Raw genomic sequence first — 19,217 nt, 5'->3', positions numbered from 1 at the left:
AAAACCACCACAATATTGTAAAGTAATTAGCCTTCAATTAAGATAAATTAATTAATTTTTTAAAAAAAAGAAAGAAGGAAAGGTGAGACTCATGCTTTGGGGCAGAAGGCTGGTAGAGATTTTGCCTCAGCTTCTCTGGAGGTTGTGCCCTGGAGGCAGCAGTGGGTGGTCCTGACCTATGGTGGGTGGAAGAAGGGGAGCTTCAGAAAGCTCTTGGGTGGGGCAATGGTACTCAGTGTTTATACTGTTCAGCGAATCTTGGTTTTGGCTGGTACTTCATTCAAATTCTTCCTTGCTGCTGCTGCAAAGTCGCTTTAGTTGTGTCCGACTCTGTGCAACCCTATAGACGGCAGCCTGCCAGGCTCCCCTGTCCCTGGGATTCTCCAGGCAAGAACACTGGAGTGGATTGCCATTTCCTTCTCCAGTGCATGAAAGTGAAAAGTGAAAGTGAAGGCGCTCAGTCGTGTCTGGCTCTGTGTGACCCCATAGATGGCAGCCCACCAGGCTCCCCCATCCATGGGATTTTCCAGGCAAGAGTACTGGAGTGGGGTGCCATTGCCTTCTCCAAATTCTTGCTTATGTTACTGTTATTTGTTGCTTAGTGTTCTTCCCCCATTATGGCTTCCCAGGTGGTAAAGAATCTGCTTGCAATGCAGGAAACACAGGTTTGATCCCTGGGTCAGGATGATCCCCTGGAGAAGGGAATAGCCACCCACTCCAGTATTTTTGCCAAGGAAATCCCATGGACAGAGGAGCCTGGTGGGCTACAGTCCATGGGGTTACAAAGAGTCAGACAGAACTAAGTACCTGAGCATGCACACACATTCTTCCCCCATTATTTAGGGGAGGTCTCTGGGGTCCTGGCCTGACGTCTCCTTCTAGCCCACAATATACGGTGCCTCACATATCACAGGTGCATGGTGCTGGATGCTGGCTCTGTGGACTTGTCATCCTAGGTGTCCATGCTGGATAGTGCAACCTCATTTCACAAAGAAGTCAGCATTTTTTTAATCTAAAATTGTAACAGATAAAGGCATTGGCATATCCAGAAAATAGGACAAATTTCAGGAATTAGTGGTGGCCAAGACTGGGGCTTCCACTGAGGATCTTCCCCAATGATGTGACTTTTGATGTCCCCTTCTCTTGCTCCACTCTATTTCATTAGATGTAGGTGGCATGTCCTTATTTTTCTATGGAAGGTGCTTGATAGAAATCTATTGAGCTGCTTCTCTCCTGCCACTGACTTTATTTATCCTCTGTAGGCTCTTTATAGGTGGTGATATGTGGTCAGGCTAAAGTTGTGAGCTCAGAGGATTTGGGTACACTCTCTCCCTCCTTCTTTCTTTCGTCAGTTACTGGAACGTGGTTGTGTGCTAGGCACTGGGTTAAGTTCTGGGGGAACAACCTCAAAAGAAAACATGATGTCTGGTTACAAATATATGCCAGTCTCGTGGAGAGAGAAAAGGAAATAATGACCTCTTGGGGTGAAGTATGGGAAGCCAGGGAGAAATGTCCTTTACCTGATGGATAAGACCTCCCTTAGGCTTTTGCCTGCTGACCTCCTGAAGATGGTCAAGGACAGTGTGGGTAAGTTAACAAACTCTATGCTTGCCTTTCTCCATTTGTGCAGGTAGAAATGTCTGCCCAGAGGTTAATTTCTAACAGGACAGCCCAGCAATCTGCGTCTAATTCTGATTATACCTGGGAATATGAGTATTATGAGATTGGACCAGTTTCCTTTGAAGGACTGAAGGCTCACAAATGTAAGTCTTGTGCAATTTCCCACTGTAAGCATGTTGTGTGTTTGCCTTAATGTGTGAAGCCACCAGTGTTAACTTTCCCCGAACATGCTTATACATAACTTTATCCTCTACCCCCTAACCCCCCTAAATCCCCTCCATATATAGGCTCATTGATCTGGGATGTATAACGTGAATGATGAAGAACTTGCAAGATTCCCTTAGTGGAAGATGAGTCAATGTCCCTTTCAAATTGAAACTTAAAAATTTTAATGATTCCAGCTCTCCAAAACTGTGAACATTTAGACCATCAAAAATGTATACACAAATAGAATCTAGGACTCTAATTTGAAGAACCTTCCTTTTGTAACACTTGGTTCACAGCATCCTTCAGCCCTGCTGGGTTTCTGAGACTGTGGAAAGCAGTCTGTCTGTGTTTTTTCTTTTTTTTTTGTCTGTGTTTTTTCATGATAAAGGACCAGAAGAGTTCACGATCATTCCCAACTCTGTGTTATAGGCATGAATTGTGCTTCATGTTATTGGAGTAATTAATCATCTAGCACAGAGCAAGGAAATATAATTCTATGAAAGGGTACTGTTCACCTCTAGTCATAACTGCCTGCTGACTGGCAAGCATGAAACAGCTGTTTCCTTAAGCAGAGTTGACATGAGCAGAAACTGCTGCCCATTCCCGGGCCCTGTCGTGGTTACCCTGTAAATATCCTAGAGATGTTTGGCTGTTTCAGAATGAATGTCCACAGTACTATAAAAGTGGTAGGTCCTTTACTGAACCAGATGAATGGGACATGTTTAAGAAATACAAGAGGATTAGAATTGAAGATGAATGTGGCCAAGGAAGTGCTTTCACTCCTTTCATATTTTCTGGCCTCTGCCTCTCTGAGCTGTCTTGGCATCATGATCTCTCACCCCTACTTGCTGCTCCATTGCAAGGTGGACTTTCTAGTTTTTTCCAGCTTCATTGAGATATAATTGACAAATAAAATTGTCATATATTTATACAATAAATAAAATAATGATACATTGTGTATATTGTGAGAGATTCTCTCCATCAACTTAATTAACATTTCTATCACCTCAGGTATATGTATTTGATTGTTTATCCATTGGTAAGAACATTTAGGTTCTACTCTCTTGCCAATTGTACAAGATAATATTATCAACTATACTTTCCATGTTACACGTCAGGTCCCCAGACCTTATTCATCTTATAGCTGAAAAGTTTGTACTCTTTTTACCAACCTCTCCCGATTTCCGCACCCTTCAGCCTCTGGCAACCACTTTTCCACTCTCTGTTTCTTTGAGTTCGACTTCTCTTTTAAAGTCTACATATAAGTGATATCATGCTCTAATTGTCTTTCTCTAACTAGCTTATCTCACTTTATATAATGCCTTCCAGTTTCACCCTTGTTGTCATAAATAACAATATTTCCTTCTTAAAGGCTGAATAATATTCAAATATCTATCATCTATCACATTTTCTTAATCCATTCATCAGTGAATAGACAGTGAGATTGTTTCCATACCTTGGCTATTATGAATAATGCTGCAATGAACAGGAGAGTACAGATACCCTCTTCAAGGTAATGCTTTCATTTCCTTTGGCTCTATTTCCAAAAGTGGAAAAGCTGGATCTTATGGTAGTTCTGTTTTAATTTCTTGAGGAACTTCATACATAGTGGCTATACCAGTTACATTCCTGCCAACAGTGTACAAGGGTTATCTTTTCTCCATATCCTCACCAACATTTGTTCTCTCTTGTCTTTTTTGATTCTAACAGGGGTGAGATGATATCTCTTTGAGGTTTTGAACTGCATTTCCCTAATGATTGGCGATGTTGAATACATTTTCACGTGCCTGTAACATTTGGATATTGTCTGCAGAAATATGTCTGTTCAGGCCCTTTGCCCATATTTTAATTGGGTTTATTTTGCTATTGAGTTATACGAGTCCCTTGTATAATTTAGATGTTAAACTCTTACCAGATATGTGGTTTGCATATGTCTTCTATGTCTTCTATATGTCTTCTATTCCATAGGTGACCTTTTCACTTTATTGATGGTTTCCGATGGTAAAGCATCTACCTGCAATACAGGAGATCCAGGTTCAATCCCTGGGTCAGGAAGATCCCCTGGAGAAGGAAGTGGCAACCCACTCCAGTACTCTTGCCTGGAAAATCCCATGGACGGAGGAGCCTGGTAGGCTACAGTCCATAGGGTTGCAAAGAGTCCGACAGGGCTGAGCAACCTCACTTTCACTTTGCTATGCAGAAGCTATTTAGTTTAATGTAGTCCTACTTGTTTATTTTGCTTTTGTTGCCTTTGCTTTGGGTGTTAAATCCAAAAAATCATTACTAAGAGTGATATCAAAGAGCTTACTCCTATATTTATGACCCTTATTTTGAACTCTCACTAAGATCTATTTCTAGAGATTTATCTTGTTCTTTTGTTTGGAACATATTCCTCTATTTCTTCCTTCTTCTTGACTCTCTGTGTTGGTTTCTGTGCATTAGCTAAAACAGCCACTTCTTCCAGTCTTAAAGGAGTGGCATGTAGGAAATGTTTTGTGAGAAGCCCTGGCCACCAGAGCTAGGCACTCAAGGAAACTCAAGCCCTGTATGGGCTGCGCAGTGGGCAGAGTGCTTGCCCAGCCCAGCTGTGGCTTGCAGCTGTGACACAGGGGTGGGTGGGGCTCCCAGGGGCGCACCCCTACTGACACTAGCAGGTTAGAGGGAGAGTTCTAAGATGGCACCCACCAGCCCTGGAATTAGCAAGGTAGAATGAGATCATAAAAATGGCATCTGCCAATGTGTCCATCACCGGAAAGAGTCCCAGCAAATTTGTGCCTCTCCAGCAGAAGCTTTAAGATTAGTTAGTGGGTCTCCTTTCTGAATAGTCCAAGTGATTTTCAAATTGGTGTTTTGTACTAGGTCCCCGGGTGAGGGAGTCTGTGCACGAGCCCTTTAAACATATTCTCCATTCCCTACAGAGCTCTGTTTTTCCTGAAAGTAACACCCATTGGTTTTTTAAAGTCAACCATTTTGGAGGCTTGTTTTTCCTAGGCAGGATCGGCGATCTGGGATGCTTTTGATGGAACTCAGACCCCTCTCACCTTAGAGAAGAGTTCTGTATTTTTGAGATCTCTCCCAATTGTGGATTGCTGCACCTAGGATGGAGTTTTTTTCTGTTTGGTTTTTTTTTTTTTTTTTTGGTGAGACTGTGTTTCTGCCTCTGCTAACTGTCTCAGTGCTGTCTTTTTATCCTTTGTCATAGAGGCTCTGATTGTTCAGTTTTTAGGTCTTTTCTGAGGAAAGTATCCCTGTGTAGTTGTAGTTGTATGTCCCTAGGAGAAGGTGAATTTGGGACCTTCTTACACTGCTATCTTGAACTGCCTCCAGTGGGGCTCCAGATGTGTGGTCCAGATCCTTCCTCAGGGAGGATGAGAATTGGGGCTTACCTCTGATTGCATGATGCTCTGCTGGGGGTGGGGTTAATGGCAGGAGATGACTCAGCCTTTCTTACTGATTTGAAGGTGGGTACTTTCTCATTTGTCAGATGTGTAGGAGTCATTCAGCTAGCTTCTGGAACTCTTTCAGAGGGAACTGCTCCATATGTAGCCATATATTCCATGTGTCTGTGGGAAGAGGGGACCACAGGAGCCTCCCAAGCCTCCATCTTGGTCGACCCCCAGTTCCAGCTAATTAAGTTTTAGACTTTTCCTCACCCCTGATTGCAGGAAGGACCACAAGAGCCTGGCTTCACCTGTAGGTCCTGAGGGTCTGGATGCTGCTGATTGCTGGTGGCTGTGGTTGAGCAACTCCTGGACTATTAGAGGGACAGGGGCAGTGATAGCTGGCTGATTCCTGCCTTCTGGTCTCCATCGGTGGGGTTGTAAAGGGTTTGGAGTTAAAAATTTCCTATATCAGGAGCTTTCTATTTTTGTTCCTTAAAAAGCATTAACTAAATCACATATCCTTTACCCCTGAAGTGAATAGTAATAATCAAATGCTTTCACACACTCCTTTGTTGTTATTTTCTGCTCAGTAGTTCTGTATGGAAGTAAAAGAAAAGCACGTGCAATCTGTTAGGATGTACTCTCATCCATTATCTGATGGAGGGCTATTGCTGTCAGGGTGTGAATCACCCTCCTTAATTTGCTTTGATTCTTTAATCCGTTATTTTTCTGGAACAGTCTGTGGGTAAGGATACTTGCTGTTAAGGATTTTAATTAAATCCTTAATTAAAATTAATTGAGGGGCAATTGACTGGGCAAATCACCATATGTTTTCCTGTAATCTAAGTTTTTATAACTTCATGACACAGATTTTATTTTTGTGTCATTTTGCTTCTGCCTCTTTTTCTTAGTTTAAAGGGCAATACTGCTGTAATTTTGGTTGGGGCATTTCCAGGGAAGTTGAAAATCTCTTTGGGGCATATTACATTTAGAGATGATTATAGCTGGAAAAAATTCCTGCAAAATATAGGCAGAAATGTAGGCATTACTTACACATTTTACTTACTATACCATTAAGAAGGAGAGCTTTTTGTCAGTGTTAGCATTCATTTTAGGCAAAAAACAGAAATTCCTAGGTAAGTCTTTACTATTTTGATATAAGAGATCTGATTAGAGGCTCTTAGCTTCCAGAACAAACTCCAAGACATACAGGAAAATAAGTCAATTATTGTACTGTGTACCTTTAGGATTAGTGTCTTCCATTTTAAAAAGCTGTTATTCTGGGCTTCATGTGCATCTCCTTATTTTGCTGAGAAAAATTCAAAGCCAATTAGGTGCAAGTTGAAAAGAATGAAAATCAGTCACTTCAAGAAGAAGCGTTTAGGAAGATAGGAGAGACCATAACAGTTATCTTTTTACTTTACCTGTGATGGGTTGTTCTTAGCAACAATAGTTACATCTCTAGTTAGACTAAGTTCTCCTTCCTGCTGAAATTAAGATCCTATCTCTATAGGGTCTTTCATCTGAGAAACAACCTCTGATGATCATTGTAAATTCTCCTTTTGCCTTCAGTTTCAAATCTGGTAATAAACTTTATAACTATCTGAAGTGGACCTGTATCTGACATACATTTGGTACCAGAAAAATGGACATTCATTCATCCATTCATTCTATACGTATTTATTGAGCACCTGTTATTTGCAGCACTATTTTTGTTAATAAATTTAATTGAAGGATAATTGCTTTCCAATATTGTGATGGCTTTTGCCATACATCAGCATGAATCGCCCACAGGTACACATGCATCCCCTCCATCCTGAATCTCCCTCCTGTGTTCCTCCCCACACTATCCTTCTGGGTTGTCCCAGAGTGCCAGTTTTGGGTGCCCTTCTTTATGCATCAAACTTGCACTGGTCATCCATTTACATATGATAACGTACATGTTTCAGTGCTGTTCTCTCAAATCACCCCACCCTCACCTTCTCCCACTGAGTCCAAAAGTCTGTTCTTTACATCTGTGTCTCCTTTGCGTGCAGCCCCATGTTAAGTAATGGAGGTACAGCAGTGAACAGAAAAGAAAAAAGCCCGTCTCTTATGGATCTTGCATTCTACTCAGAGAGACAGATAGTAAACAAATAGACAAACTATGCCAGATGGTGATAAAAGATAAAGTAGGGAAAGGAGGTGTGAAGTGTGGAGGTGAAAGTATAGATAGAACGGCCATGGAAGGCCTTCTTGAGAAGGAGAAATATGAAAAAATGCCTGAAGGAAGTGAGAGATTGAGCTATAAGATACCTGGGGAAGAACATTACAGAAAATGCCCCATGGTTTGCAGTAAGACCTGTAATTGGGAGCACAGCAGACACAAGTGCTGGAAGCCCACTGTTGACTCCTTGCAAGGAGTAGTCCATACCACAGAACTGATCCTAACACCTTAGGAACCAGAATCGGTATGAGGACAGTGCTTGCTCTGGTGTCCTGAGCCCTGTCTTTCAAATTAAGCAGTAACCCTTGCTTTTCATACAACCACGAGATGGAAAGGTCACAATATATTCTTTTTTAAAAATTTTTATTATATTGGACTATAGCTGATTTGGGCTTCCCTGGTAGCTCAGCTGGTACCAAATCAACCCAATTCAATTCCTTGGTTGGGAAGTTCCCCTGGAGAAGGGATAGGCGACCCACTCCAGTATTCTTGGGCTTCCCTGGTGGCTCAGATGGTAAAGAATCTGCCTGCAATGCAGGAGACCTGGGTTCAGTCCCTAGGTTGGGAAGATCCCCTGGAGGAGGGCATGGCAACCCACTCTAGTATTCTGGCCTGGAGAATCCCTGTGGACAGAGAAGCCTGGCAGGCTACAGTCCATGGGGCTGCAAAGAGTTTGGCCAAAAACAAACTTCTTGGCCAACCTAACGCAATTTTGTGTTAGTTTCAGATGACCATCAAAGTGATTCAGTTACACAGATACCTGTTGCTTTTCAAATTCTTTTTCCATTTACATTACTACAAGATATTTAGCAGAGTTCCCTGTGCTGTACAGTAGGTCTTTGTTGGTTATCTATGTTATACACAGTAGTGAGTGTATGTTAATCCCAAACTCCCAATTTACCCCTCCCCTCCTCCTTTCTCTTTTGGTAACCATCAGTTTGTTTTCTCAGTCTGTAAGTCTGTTTCTGTTTTATAAATAAGTTAATTTGTATCATTTTTTTTAATATTTCATGTATAACCATTACAATATTTGTCTTTCTCTGACTTACTTCACTTAGTATGATCATCACATTATTGCATTCTTTTTAATGGCTGAGTAATATTCCATTGTGTATATGTACCACATCTTTATCCATTCATCTGTTAATGGACACTGAGTTTGCTTCCACGTCTTGGCTGTTGTAAACAGTGCTGCAGTTGAACATTGGGGTGCATGTATTCTTTCAAACCATGGTTTTCTCTGGATATTTGCCCAGGAGTGGGATTGCTGGATCATATGGTAGCTCTATTTTTAGTTTTTTAAGGAACCTCCATACTTAAGTGGAGGTTAAGCCACTCCAACTTCATAGTGGCTATGCATTCTCACCAGCAGTGTAGAAAGGTTCCCTTTCTCCACACCGTTTCTGGTATTTATTGTTTGTAAACTTTTAATGATGGCCATTCTGACTGGTGGTGGGGGTGGGGGGAATGGGATGGGATAGTTACTCTCATCCTCCCCTAGATTGGAGAACATAATGTATGGAAAAACAGATCATAGCAGTGAAAACCGTGCAGCTGTCAGCTCTCTTGTTTGATTCCTTTCACTAGAGGTCAGACAAAGGGAAAGTTATTTTATTATGATGCATTCTATCTGGAATTCCCCTGGGCAGTTTTCTCTTACCGTACTCTCTTGCTGTAATGGTCTCTAAGTAGCTCAGTCTCTAGACAGGACAGAAGTAGCTGTTTGGCTGTATTAGAAACCCCCGTGGAAGGCTTTTCCTTAACCAACCAGGTTTCTTGGAGCCCCCACTCACTCTATGTAAACCTCTGTTCTGACTTCCTCCTGAGAAAGGGTACTCTGGGGAAGACCAGAGGCTCTGTATTCCTCTTTTCACTGAAATGCTTGTGGCCATGAAATGACATAGAAATAAAACTTCAAGAGAGTTTGGTTGTTCCTGGAATCAGATGGAGCTCTCTGAAGTTCTCTGAAAAGGGCTCAGAGTGAGAAAGTTATCTGGGCTTGGGCCGCGTGTCAGAGGATGAGGTAGAGGAGAATTAACAGAGATAATCTGAGGAAGCAGAATTTCCTCTGGGGGAGAATGTGAGTAAGCAAAGCTACTTAAAGCATATTGTCATGAGAAACGTGGATTCCACATTATCAAGAGAATGCGTGAAAATGCCACTGGACCATGGGGATTCTGAAATTCTAACCACAGCTCTCCTCATTCCCACTCTCCTCTCTCTCGTGACGACTTTGCTGAGGGCTGAGACCCTCTCGGGTCCCACGTTATTGTTGCTTTTTGATCAGCTCCCTGGGTCACTAGAAAGCCAGGGTAAGGGACTGGGCTGGGTTAAAGGCACACTCCTCTACCTGTGCCCACCCTAGGCTAGGGGGCTGGAGGACACATGGGGATCCAGCCACCATTGGCAGTGTGAGAGCTGTCCTCATGCGAACCCCTCCCTAGTAAACAGATTTGAAAATGAATCAACATGACTAAATTCTCAACTGAGGACTTACATAACGCTGGCAGGTCATTTTAGAATTGGCTTTTGCTATTCAGGCAGTTGATGAAGTAGAGGAGGCTGAGCTGTCATTTATCTGCAAAATGATGCTTTGCAGTCTGTGCCCCCATAACTGAGATGCTATTGTTACATGTTAATTGCTTTTGTACACATGTGTTTTTTGGTATTTGTCCTTATGTCTTGTTAGGCTTCATTTCCATTAGTTTTTAAGGTAAAGTCTACAATTCCTGTTTCTCAGGCACTCTTAACCCTGGGCAAGATAAATTGGTTTTGCATCCAGAGTACTGAATAAATGCCATTGAATGAACTGGGGCTCTGTAACAACTTAAGGGGCGGGAAGGGGTAGGTGGTGGGAGGGAGAATCAAGAAGGAGGGGAAATATGTATACTTATAGCTGATTCATGTTGATGTATGGCAGAAACTAACACAATATTATAAAGCAATTATCCTTCAATTAAAAATAAATAATTTTTTAAAATGTCGTTAAATAAAGGTTGTTACCCTCTAGGCAATAGTATATTTAGAATAAAAGTAAGAATTATGCAAAGCAAGTTGCTAATCTGACTTCTTCATATTAGAAAGAGTGCTATATACACATAATTCAATTAGAATAATGCTTTGTATTTAAACACATTCAGTGTATAAGTTCTATTCACCTTTTTAAAAATTGCTAGGCATCCTCACTGTATTGCCATGTAGGTAAACTTCTTTGAATAGATCAGAAAATGTAAAATAGTTTAGCCCCGTTGCTTCCCCCAAACTTAAGACCTTATGATGAATGTGCCAGGTTGTGTAGCCAGCTCAGTCTCAGCCCCATGTGAGAGACACACACTAGTGACTATTACCTGTGATAGGATCAAGGAGGGACCTGTGTAGAGAAGCACAGACAGAAAAATCATGGGGTTCACAGGAGGGAGCAGGCACATCATTTGGGGAGATTAGGCTTTCTGAAGGAGTTGATGTAGGGAATGCACTTTGAATGAGGGATAGACTTTCATTATCTCCAGTTTGGGGAAGGTTGCTCCAGCCAGGTGAAGGTATGGGCCCCTGAAAAGGTGTGAGTATTAAGAAACTATGCCTAAGGGTTCAGGCAAATACAGGAATACAGTGTCGCCTAGACTGGTTGGAAGCATGAGTTTTAAAGTAAGGATCAACTGGGAGAAAATGACCGATTAAACAATCAGATCAGATCAGATCAGATCAGTCGCTCAGTCGTGTCCGACTCTTTGTGACCCCATGAATCGCAGCACGCCAGGCCTCCCTGTCCATCACCAACTCCCAGAGTTCACTCAGACTCACGTCCATTGAGTCAGTGATACCATCCAGCCATCTCATCCTCTGTCGTCCCCTTCTCCTCCTGCCCCCAATCCCTCCCAGCATCAGAGTCTTTTCCAGTGAGTCAACTCTTCGCATGAGGTGGCCAAAGTACTGGAGTTTCAGCTTTAGCATCATAGATTGCAAACGTGAGCTACCTTCTTCTCAGATGCCAGATATTGTAAAAGTGCTTTGTATATTGAATCTGTTCTCATGTGGAAAAGGTCAATTCTATTTTTGTTGAAGTATTTTTTGTGAAAGAGCAATATTATCAGAGGTACGATAAAGCAGATTCTATTAGAAATGAGGCCCAGGCAAAGACTGAAGGTAGAAGAGCACTCAGGAGGCCATTTGTATGTTCTTTGCAGGATGTAGTGAAGACGTGAGTTATGCCAGCATGAACATGAGTGAAAAAACAAAACTGGGTTGAGTTGAATCAGATGTCATTTTAAGCTTCATCCTGTAGTTTCTGCTAAAAATTGGATTTTCTAACTCAAGACACTTCAGTCTTGAGGACTTAGACAGCCTGATTCCGTCTTAAATTCTTCCATCGGGATGTAGAACCAAGAGTCAGGAAGGCTGGCATCTCCGAGTGTTACCTGAGTCAGGAGCCTGAAGACATGGACTCTTCCCTCATTCCTTGTATTAACTGTTCCCTGTTGTCCGATAGTTCAAGGTTGTCTCAGAAGACTGTGACCATCCTCTCTCATTTCATGTATCAAAAAGCACAGATTCCTTGAATGTTTAAATTTTATGTTGCTATGAAATACTAATCCCAGTGTTAACTGTCTTACAGATTCCATTGTGATTGGATTTTGGGTTGGCCTTGCGGTCTTTGTGATTTTTATGTTTTTTGTGCTGACTCTGCTGACCAAGACAGGAGCCCCACACCAAGAGTAAGTTTGGGCTGTTTCTAAATGTCTGTTAAACCCCACAGGGACTTGAAGAAACAGAAACAGTATCCAGGGGGTGGGGTTGCTTCTAATGGGTGGAGAGCTGGATTTGCTGTCCAGACCCAGGTGCTGGTTGGGTGGGACCTGTTTTCCTCCTGGCACTCTGCCTCTTGCTTCTGAGGCTTCTTCTCAAGTGAACCCTCGTGCACCTGGGTTTCTTGGTCTTTCCTGTAGTCTTAATGCTGATCCTGGCTCGCTGTTTATTTTGAAAGATTACTAATTAGGATGGATTTTCTCCTTATTCCCAAAAGAATTTAGGTGACTCACCAGACTGAAAACGATGAAAAAGGACAATAACAAAAATAGGATGAAAGCTAGCTTAAAAAACATTTCAAGGAGCAGAGAAATGATACTCGACTAAATTGTTTAATTATTCACTGAATTCAGCACTTAATTTCCTCAAAATGAGATAAAGGATTATAAAATTTTCATGATGTGGTAAAGAACATCTGTGATGGGCTTTGGATTTATGGAGGAAATGATTGCATGGATGCTTAATGAGTGTTGAATAACATCAAAACATAATTGGTAAGTTATGGTTTGCAAAAACTCAGAAATGTTTTAGAGACTTTTAAAAATCCTAACTCTTCCAAAAAAAGGAAAAAATAACAACTTGTTTGATACCTTGTCAGTCAGTTCCAGAAGGCAACAGATAGCATATTCAAATTAGGTAATTAGAAGAGCTTTTAAAAAAATTAATGTTCTTATTGAAATATGTTGTGTTAATTTCTGCTCTACAGCAGAGTGACTCAGTTACACACATATTTCTGTTTTTTTTAGTATTCTTTTCCATAATGGTTTATCCCAGGATACTGAATGTGGTTCTCTGTTTTATACAGTAGGATATTTCTTTTTATCCATTCTATATCTATTAGCTTGCATTTACTAGTCCCAAACTCCCAGTCCATTCCTCTGTTACCTTGGCAACCACAAGGCAATATCTATAAGTCTATTTCTGTTTCATAGATAGGTTCATTTGGGCCATATTTTAGATTCCACATATAAGTGATGTCATATGGTATTTGTCTTTTTCTTTCTGACTTACTTCACTTAGTATGATAATCTCTAGTTGCATTGATGTTGCTGCAAAATGGCATTATTGCATTCTTTTTTATGGCTGAGTAATATTCCATTGGATATATGTACCACATCTTCACTATCCATTCATCCCTTGATGGACATTTAGGTTGTCTCTGTATCTCAGCTGTTGTGAATAGTACTGCTGTGAACATAGGGGTGCGTGTATCTTTTTTAATTAGAGCTTTTGACAAATGGACTAGTCACAAGTTGTGGCCTGGGAAGAGAGCAGCCCCTCTTCCTGGATGGGGCAGGATGCCAGGGCTCAGAACACTGAGGAGTAGATGCCCAAATCTGAAGGGCCCTGATTGTCTTTCAGGAGCCCTGCAGAGAGACTGGCTGAGAGGAGCAATGACCCAGGTCAAGGGACACAGCCCAGTGTGACCTCTTAGGGAGGGAGCCTCCGATAAATACCCAGACCTGTCTTTCCCCATCTCTCCCCTTTCTCACCACTGCTCCCCGCTGGCTGAGCACCCCACCACTACCAGTGGCCAAAGCCTACATCAGAGGTCAGTTTCCCAGGGCACAGAGCAGGGTGGGGAAGGGTAGGGAATGACCTGGGAGACTAAATGGAAGAAAGTGAGCTCAAATCCTCACATTTCCATTCAATGTCTCCCTTCATCCTCACAGCCTAGCAGTGGTGTTCTCATTGTATCTCATCACACAGTCTGCAGTGTCTGCTGTTCAGTCTTCAGCCTGCACTTGAACTCTAACAACTAGTCATAGATAAAGGGAACAGTTCTGCCCATCACATAGCTGTTTTCAGACATTAAGGTCTGGGAGAAAAATTCAAACACATGTTAAATGAACGTAAAAGACCATTATATTGAAGGCTATGGAGATGGATGGTTGAGAATCTCTGGAATAGCCACTAAAAAAATATGAACTTCCCCTTTTCTGTCTCCTTGTTTTTGTAAACATCTGCATATGTCTTTGCTTCAGCATATTAGTCCAAGGAGTTTAGAAATATGGTGTAGATTATAGCAGTAGTAAAAGAAGCTGAGGACAAACTCAAGTTATAGCACATCTGGTAGAGTGATTGGGGAATAGTAAACCCCTTTATCTTCCTTCTCTTCAGATAGCCAGATGGACCTTTGCATGGTTATTGAGATGTACTTGTTTGATATAAGATGCACGTGATTTTATAAATGGGAACACCCTAGCTCAAAAGGGAGCATGACTTCCTGTAATGAGTAATTTTGTGCTTGTCTAGGCCATGATATTTGGTGAAACATTATTCTAGATGTTTCTGTGATGGTTTTTTTTTTAGGTGAGATCAGTCTTTTAGGAAGACTGATCATCCTCCATAATGAGGGTGGGGCCTCATCCAACTGCAAAAGGCGTTCCTAGAAACAGATGGACCTCTGTCTAGCAAAAAGGAATTCTGGCAAAGGACTGCCTTCAGACTCAGACTGCAGCTCTTCCCTGTGTCTTCAGCCTGTCCAAACCCTACAGATTTTGGACTTGCCTGTCTCCACCATCACATGAACCAATTTCTTAAACTAAATCTGTCCCCACCTCACCCTGAATGGATAGATAGATAGATATAGAAATAAATGTGCACAGGCACATACACACACACACTCACACACTCACACATACACACCCAAACACCCCTGTTGGTTCTGTTTCTCTGGATAACACTGACTAATACATTGACTTAACATTTCACGTTGACCCTGGGTAGCTGAGGCTTGTTTTTCCCCTTTTCCAGTTGGCAGTTTGTCCTTCTAATAGATGATTTCTCTTTTGATGGTGATTCTTAGTCATCTCAAAGAACAGGGGTCATTGTAATCCTACATGCTTTTGGTGAGGTTAAGGAGCAAGTTTGACCTTTTTATTTTTACTTTTAATGAAACAATGGATGAGCCCTCAGGGCCACACTTTAAATGTTTTTCTGAAGCAGTGTAAGACATGCATTTGGCTGTAGTATATCCAAATCAAACTGAATGATACAGACACATGGAAAAATCCCTAAATGGAGCAGTTAACAATGGTTTTATATCTTAGTAAACTTGACATTTATTTGGCAGGAAATATTTTTTGTAAAATAGACATTATCCAAGCAGCCAACTTTAAAATAAAACAGTCAGTTTTAAGTTTGCCCCTGATAATTAGACATGGAGGACATAATGATAAATCACTGAGAATAATGCTAAGAACATTTTTTGACATTTACCATCTGTCAGGGTCTGTTAATCACTTTATAGTATAATCTCACTAAGTTCTCACTGAAAGATGAAGTAAATCACATAGGATTTATCCTGTAAAATCTCACCTTACAGATGAGAAAAAAGAGACTGAATCACTCACATAAGGATTCACAGGTTTTAAAAAAATTATGCATATTAAAAAGCAGAGACATTGCTTTGCCAACAAATGTCCATATAGTCAAAGCTATGGTTTTCTCAGTAGTCATGTATGAATGTCAGAGCTGGACCATAAAGAAGTCTGAGTGCTGAAGAATTGATACTTTTGAACTGTGGTGTTGGAGAAGACTCTTGAAGAGTCCCTTTGACTATAAGGAGATCAAACCAGTCAATCCTAAAGGAAATCAGTCCTGAATATTCATTGGAAGGACTGATGCTGAAACTGAAGCTCCAATACTTTGACCACTTGATGCGAAGGGCCAATTCATTAGAAAAGACCCTGATTCTGGGAAAGATTGAAGGCAGGAGGAGAAGGGAACGACAGAGGACAAGATGATTAGATGGCATCACAGACTCAATGGACATGAGTTTGCGCAAGCTCTGGGAGACAGTGAAAGGAAAGCCTGGCGTGCTGCAGTCCATGGGGTCTCAAAGAGCCAGACACGACTCAGCGACTGAACAACAACAACAAATGGAGCCAAGCCTCAAACTAAAGTCTCTTTGAAGCTCCTGTTGTTACCCCTACATTAAATGACTTCATATCAGTAATATTAAATCTTTTTCTCTTACAGCAAAGATATTAGCAAGCAATAAGATTTGTTTTCTTTTATCACATATTGGATCAAGTATGGGCTCTGGAGTCAAACATTTCCAGATTTACTGGAATGATTTACTGGATTCTTAGTCTGTCTGTGGCTCAAAGGGTAAAGCGTCTGCCTGCAATGCGGGAGACCCGCGTTCAATCCCTGGGTCGGGAAGATCCCCTGGAGAAGGAAATGGCAACCCACTCCAATATTCTTGCCTGGAGAAACCCATGGACAGAGGAACCTGGTAGGCTACAGTTCATGGGGTCGCAAAGAGTGGAACACAACTGAGCAACTTCACTTTAGCCTCTCTGTACTTGATGATTCCTCACTTGTAAAAATAAAGTAGTATCTGCCTCCTCGGGGTACTGTAAAGATTGAGTGAACTGATGCCTATAGAACTGCTAGTATGCACTAGCCTCACAGCAGGCAGCCCTCAGTGAAGGTTAGTCCTCCCCTGCATGGCTCATGGCATCCTGGGGAGAGCAGAGGGCTGCAGGTAAAGAGTAGGAAGGAACAGAAGATTCTCCTCCTCCCACAGGACAGCCAGGCCCTAAGCTTTCATGTTGGAGCTACATGTGCCAAATGTGACTCATTCTACCCTGGCTTCACCTCACCTTGGGTATGTCTCTCAGAAAAAGTTGTTTTTCAGTTGCTCAATCGTGTCCAACTCTTTCCAACCCCATGGACTGCAGCATGCCAGGCTGAACTATCTCCCAGAGTTTACTCAAATTCATGTGCATTGAGTCGATGATGCCACCCAACCATCTCATCCTCTGTCGTACCCTTCTCCTCCTGCCCTCAATCTTTTCCCACATCAGGGTCTTTTTCAATGAGTTGGCTCTTCACATCAGGTGGCCATAGTATTGGAGCTTCATCTTCAGCATCAATCCTTCCAATGAATTTTCAGGACTGATTTCCTTTAGGATGGACTGGTTTGATCTCCTTGCAGTTTAAGGGACTATCAAGAGTCTTTTCCAGTACCACAGTTTGAAAGCATCAGTTCTTTGGCACTCAGCCTTCTTTAAGGTCCAATTCTCACATCTATACATGACTACTGGGAAAACCATAGCTTTGACTCTATGGACCTTTGTTGGCAAAGTGATGTCTTTGTGTGAAGAAAGAGTAAGATGATTTTAGAAAGGAGACTAAGTAGAGAGTCTTAGTCATGGCTCGAATGTCTGAATTCTAACAGCTTTAGGTAACAAGCTCTCTGGATTGTGGGTCACAAAGAACAATTGCTTCAAGTAAGATATCAGGCAGCATCCTTTTGGAATATGACTCAGTTCAGTTCAGTTCAGTCGCTCAGTCATGTCTGACTCTTTGCAACCCCGTGGACTACAGCACGCCAGGCCTCCCTATCCATTACCAACTCCCGGAGATTTGGTTATGTCTCTCAGAAAAAGTTGTTTTCTTTGGTGCTCAGCTTTCTTTATAGTCCAACTCTCACATTCATACATGACTACTAGAAAAACCATAGCCTTGACTCTCACATTCATACATGACTACTAGAAAAACCATAGCCTTGACTAGACAGACCTTTGTTGGCAAAGTAATGTCTCTGTTTTTTAATATGCTGTCTGGGTTGGTCATAACTTTCCTTCCAAGGAGCAAGCATCTTTCAGTTTCATGGCTGCAGTCACCATCTGCACTGTTTCCACTGTTTCCCTATCTATTTGCTATGAAGTGATGTGATCAGATGCCATGATCATAGTTTTCTGAATGTTGAGTTTTAAGCCAGCTTCTTCACTCTCCTTTTTCACTTTCATCAAGAGGCCCTTTAGTTCTTCTTCACTTTCTGCCATAAGGATGGTGTCATCTGCATATGTGAGGTTATTGATATTTCTCCCGGCAGTCTTGATTCCAGCTTGTGCTTCAGCCAGTCCAACATTTCTCACGATGTACTCTGCATATAAGTTAAATAAGCAGGGTCACAATATACAGCCTTGACATACTCCTTTCCCAACTTGGAACCAGTCTGTTCCACGTCCATTTCTAACTGTTGCTTCTTGACCTGCATATAGATTTCTCAGGAGACAGGTCAGGTGGTCTGGTATTCCCATCTCTTGAAGATTATCCCACAGTTTATTGTGATCTACACAGTCAAAGGCTTTTGTGTAGTTAATAAAATAGTAGATGTTTTTTTGGAACTTTCTTGCTTTTTTGATGATCCAACGGATGTTGGCAATTTGATCTCTGGTTCCTCTGCCATTTCTAAATCCAGCTTGAACATCTGGAACTTCTCAGTTCATGTACTGTTGAAGCCTGGATTGGAGAATTTTGAGCATCACTTCTGAGTAAGGCCCCCACTCAGAATTGACTAGTGTTGAATCAGCCACTTAGTTCTATCTTTTTCTCCATGGAGACATCCTAGGCAGACTAAATTGCTGACCTATGGAAAGAGTGCATGAATCCCCTTGGAAGGAGTAGGACATAAGGATGGCAAATAGGCTTCTTCCCTTAAGTTTACAACTTGGGATCATTTTAGCATCAGAACTTCAATTCCAGAGTCACTGCCTACTCAGTGGCTTCTGTTAAGGAGAGGATGTGTCATAATGAGATTATGAGACAGGAGTAAACAGCTTTCTAAATCTCACTGTAATGCAACACAGGTTTACACTGTATTCAAGCTACATCTCTTCTGAGGGTTGGCAAGGGGTGGACCGATGCTTCTTCATCGTAGCTGCAGTGTTTCTAAGGTTCATCCTCCTGAATTGCTGTGACAAGCAGTGGGGCACGTGGAGAACTCATACCTGCTGGTCTGTTCTTCAGCCAGGAAGTGGCACGCATCCCTTCCTCTCACAGCTCATTGGCCAGGACTGGCCACACCCATCTGACCACCCGGCTGGGGAGGGTAATCTGTGTGCCCAGGAGGAGACTCAGATAAGGGTGAGTGCTGGTAAAGCAGAGATCAGAGGGAGAAGGACTCTTATTAAGCTGCCATCATGCCTTTTTAAAAAGCTTTTAGGTCTAAGAAGTAGCTTTAATGGGGATTATTTTCC

At 41.9% G+C, this 19,217-nt stretch overlaps 1 protein-coding gene across 13 annotated transcripts in view; it reads left to right on the top strand.

Moving 5' to 3' along the window:
* MRAP2 (melanocortin 2 receptor accessory protein 2) overlaps positions 1–19,217 on the top strand; it is a 145,115-nt gene that overhangs the window by 108,048 nt on the left and 17,850 nt on the right. For 7 of the 13 annotated variants that reach the window (XM_086316420.1, XM_086316428.1, XM_086316424.1 and 4 more), the window contains exons 2-3: positions 1,631–1,763; positions 12,029–12,128. In XM_086316420.1, the coding sequence (XP_086172546.1) occupies positions 1,631–1,763; positions 12,029–12,128 (233 nt within the window). Of the gene's footprint in view, positions 1–1,630; positions 1,764–3,800; positions 3,956–12,028; positions 12,129–12,581; positions 12,714–19,217 lie in introns of those variants that run through there. The other 6 variants (XM_086316429.1, XM_086316430.1, XM_086316431.1 and 3 more) reach the window with 4 other exon arrangements.

This window comes from Bos grunniens, chromosome 9 (assembly GCF_055505025.1).
Source record: "Bos grunniens cultivar Pamir isolate PY7600 chromosome 9, Bosgru_T2T1.0, whole genome shotgun sequence".
Classification (NCBI taxonomy): Eukaryota; Metazoa; Chordata; class Mammalia; order Artiodactyla; family Bovidae; genus Bos; species Bos grunniens.
Note: the sequence above shows the minus strand (reverse complement) of the source record. Positions and strands in the feature narration are given on the sequence as shown.